This window comes from Aegilops tauschii, chromosome 6 (genome assembly GCF_002575655.3).
Source record: "Aegilops tauschii subsp. strangulata cultivar AL8/78 chromosome 6, Aet v6.0, whole genome shotgun sequence".
Lineage (NCBI taxonomy): Eukaryota > Viridiplantae > Streptophyta > Magnoliopsida > Poales > Poaceae > Aegilops > Aegilops tauschii.
In genome coordinates this window covers 342,348,573-342,351,692 of record NC_053040.3, presented here as the reverse complement: position 1 = coordinate 342,351,692, position 3,120 = coordinate 342,348,573, and the positions used below count along the sequence as shown (strand labels likewise).

The 3,120-nt window shown below is 44.0% G+C and overlaps 1 protein-coding gene across 1 annotated transcript; it reads left to right on the top strand.

Moving 5' to 3' along the window:
* The first annotated feature begins 1,297 nt into the window (after positions 1-1,297).
* Positions 1,298-2,371, top strand: LOC109770272 (blue copper protein). Its single transcript, XM_020328977.3, has 2 exons — positions 1,298-1,551; positions 1,709-2,371. Exons 1-2 carry the CDS (start codon positions 1,389-1,391, stop codon positions 2,158-2,160), a joined length of 615 nt encoding a protein of 204 aa, XP_020184566.1. The 5' UTR covers positions 1,298-1,388; the 3' UTR covers positions 2,161-2,371.
* Positions 2,372-3,120: the final 749 nt, after the last annotated feature.

Here is a 3,120-nt window from a genome sequence, read left to right as displayed (position 1 = left end):
ATATCACAAAATGTTCAACGTGTGTTTAAATGTTTGTTCAGTGTTTACCACAAAATTGTTCAATGAGCAGTTAAAAACTGTTCATCGTATATTACAAAAATGTTCAATGTATATTTAATTTTTTTTCATCATATATCACAGAATGTTTAATGTGTTTTAAATTTTGTTCAGCATATATCACTGTGTAGTTTAAAATTGTTCAGCATATGTATTACAGAATGCTCGATGGATATTTGAACATTGGTCATCATATACAAATTTATTAATAAATATTTTGTCTTAAAAAATCATGTCTTCAATAATTGTTCACGTTTAAAAAAATCATGTTTCAAAAGTTTATACAAGAAAAATATTATTTATTTTTTAAGGAAGATTAAAAAATGGATCTTCCGTTGTACACAGTACTTTTAGTTCAGCATGGTTATTTAAGACAAACTGGGTGATCCAGCAGAGCTCCTGATCCAGCCCAGCCCACGTCCAGCCCAGTTGTAATTCGGCAAGGCTGCTAACAACGATGCCTACCACCTCACCTCACCTTACCTTATACCTCACCTAAAGCTAATCAATGATCGGAGGACGAAGATCAAGGTCAAACAAGAAATGCACATGCATGAATTAGAATGATTGGTTTGTTCAACGGTTCAACCAACATTTGCCACCTAGCTGTCTTCTCCTTGTACTTTCTTTGACCTCTTTCGGCTACTGAAAGAGCTTTCTTTCCAAATTATGCACATTTGTACAAACGGTCTATTTGTTATGTCATCTGTTTTGCGTTCCTTGATGTTCTATTATCAAATTATTACACATGCTTTTCAGTTCAGACAGTTCTATAAAAAATGATGGTACTGCCTCTTCGGTTCCATAATATAAAAGCATTTTTAGCGCTAGTGTAGTGCCAAAAACAATCTTATATTATAAGACGGAAGAAGTAGTAGCAAAGAAAATTTACCCTGCTAATTTGCGGTTGCTGATATTCGCGCATTAATTAAACTTGTACCAACCTCTAACATGAAATTAGCTGGTCAATATGAGCGTTGAAGCCAAAAAAGTGGCTGTAACGACTGATGAACATTGCTTTCTTTAGCGCTAACGTATTTGACGTGATAGTGTGATCAACTAAACCCCATCGGTATCAGTGTAGCCCGCTTGGCACTAGTGATTTGTTCAAGGAATCAGGGTCGGGGGACGGTAGAGTTGTTGACGAGCACAACTAACCCAACTGCACCCGAACAAACCAAACCAAATCGCGTTAGTCAGTATACTAACTGCACCGCTTCGCTGAGCCTATATAGCCAGTAACCGCGGGTCCATCACCTGCCATCCTTGTACTCGCATTGCACAGCAAAGTCTCCAAGAATTCAAAGCCTCCAAGACCTTAACTTGATATCATGGCTGGGCGTGGACTTTTAGCTGCAGGTTTGGTCCTCCTCGCCGCCGTCGCCCCGGCCTACGCCGCGGACTACACCGTCGGCGACTCGTCGGGCTGGGCTAGCGGCGTGGACTACAGTACCTGGGCAAGCGACAAAACCTTCACCGTCGGTGACACGCTCGGTACGTGGTGCAGTACGACGATCATTGCTAGTACCAACGGTTCTCTTATTGATATTGGACCTCAAGTAGAGCACAGCCCTACCAGTTTGACAAAATGGTTCATGTACTGTAGTCCTCCAGTACGTACTTACTGATTAGTTTCTTTGTGTGCTTGCAGTGTTCCAGTACGGCGCGTCGCACAACGTGGCGGAGGTGGGGTCGTCGGACTACAGCGCCTGCTCCGCCACCAACTCCATCCAGTCGTTCAGCGACCAGGACACCAAGGTCACGCTCACCAAGCCCGGCACGCGCTACTTCATCTGCGGCGTCAGCGGCCACTGCTCCGGCGGCATGAAGCTCGCCGTCAAGGTCGCCCCCGCAGCCGCCACCACGCCCACCCCGGCCACCTCGCCCGACGCGCCTTCGGCGACACCCTCCACGCCTTCGGAGACGCCCTCCACGCCTTCGGAGACGCCCTCGACGTCCACGACCCCTGCCGGGGCGACAACTGCGCCTTCCTCGTCCAAATCAGCGGACAGCGTCGGCGGGGCCAGCGGTGTCGAGGCCCGCTCTGTGATGGGCTCTCTGGTTGGGGCCGCGGGCCTTGTCGGCCTCGCCCTGATGGGCTAGGCAAGAGACTGTGCTTTGTTTCCCTTCTCCGAATTGTCCAGTCCGCGTTTCCTTCTTCCCGCCGAGTTGCACACTGTGTGCTATGGCTCCTCTTTATCTGGGGCCTTTTCATTTGTGCTCTGTTCTGTTCTGTGGTAGATCCTCCGATTCGACCGCTACTCGTGCTTGTACGAGCACTTTGAAATATAGACTCTCCATGCCTGTGTTGTGACGTGTCTTGCGAAATCGTGTTATCGGATGTACGCGTGCATGCTGGCGTGGGGATCCGACGGTCCACGTGAAGATGATTTGTATTACCGCCGGTACTTGTAAGGTACACGTCTATTGAACACAAAAGTTTAGATAATCAATATATACCATATTAAAAAAAAGTAAACTTACAAAACTATGTAGAGTCATATATGTGCATAATGTAGATGTGGGTTTAATTCTCGTAACATTTAGTTGTGTCACACCCGTTTGATTTGCCCTTAAATTCAAAAACTCTCGTTTTTGTCCAAGCTCGTTTGGTCCTCTTATACTTTTGTCCTTTGACCGTTTGACCGACATTTTGAAAACTTCATAACGGATTCATACTAACTCTGAAAAATATAAATAAGATATCAAAATGTTTACAAAAGCATCACCTATGCATTCATGAAAAAAGTGTTGGAAAGTTCCCATCTCAGTTTGAGCTCATATGATCACATCATGAACAGTAAAATCCAAAAAAGATGATAATACATTCAAAAAATCAAGAAATTTTTTGTGTCAAACATTGATAAATGTTTTGAGTGATTTTAAAGTTTCATCATGTAATGACATTCATGGAAGTCGTGGCAAAAAAACTAAATTGATGCTCCAAAACAAAAGCATTTTGGAGTGCTGATTTGTTTTTTTGCCACGACTGTCATGTATGCCATTCCATGATGAAACTTTCCAAGCGCTCAAAAAAATCGTCAATGTTTGCCATAGAAAAAA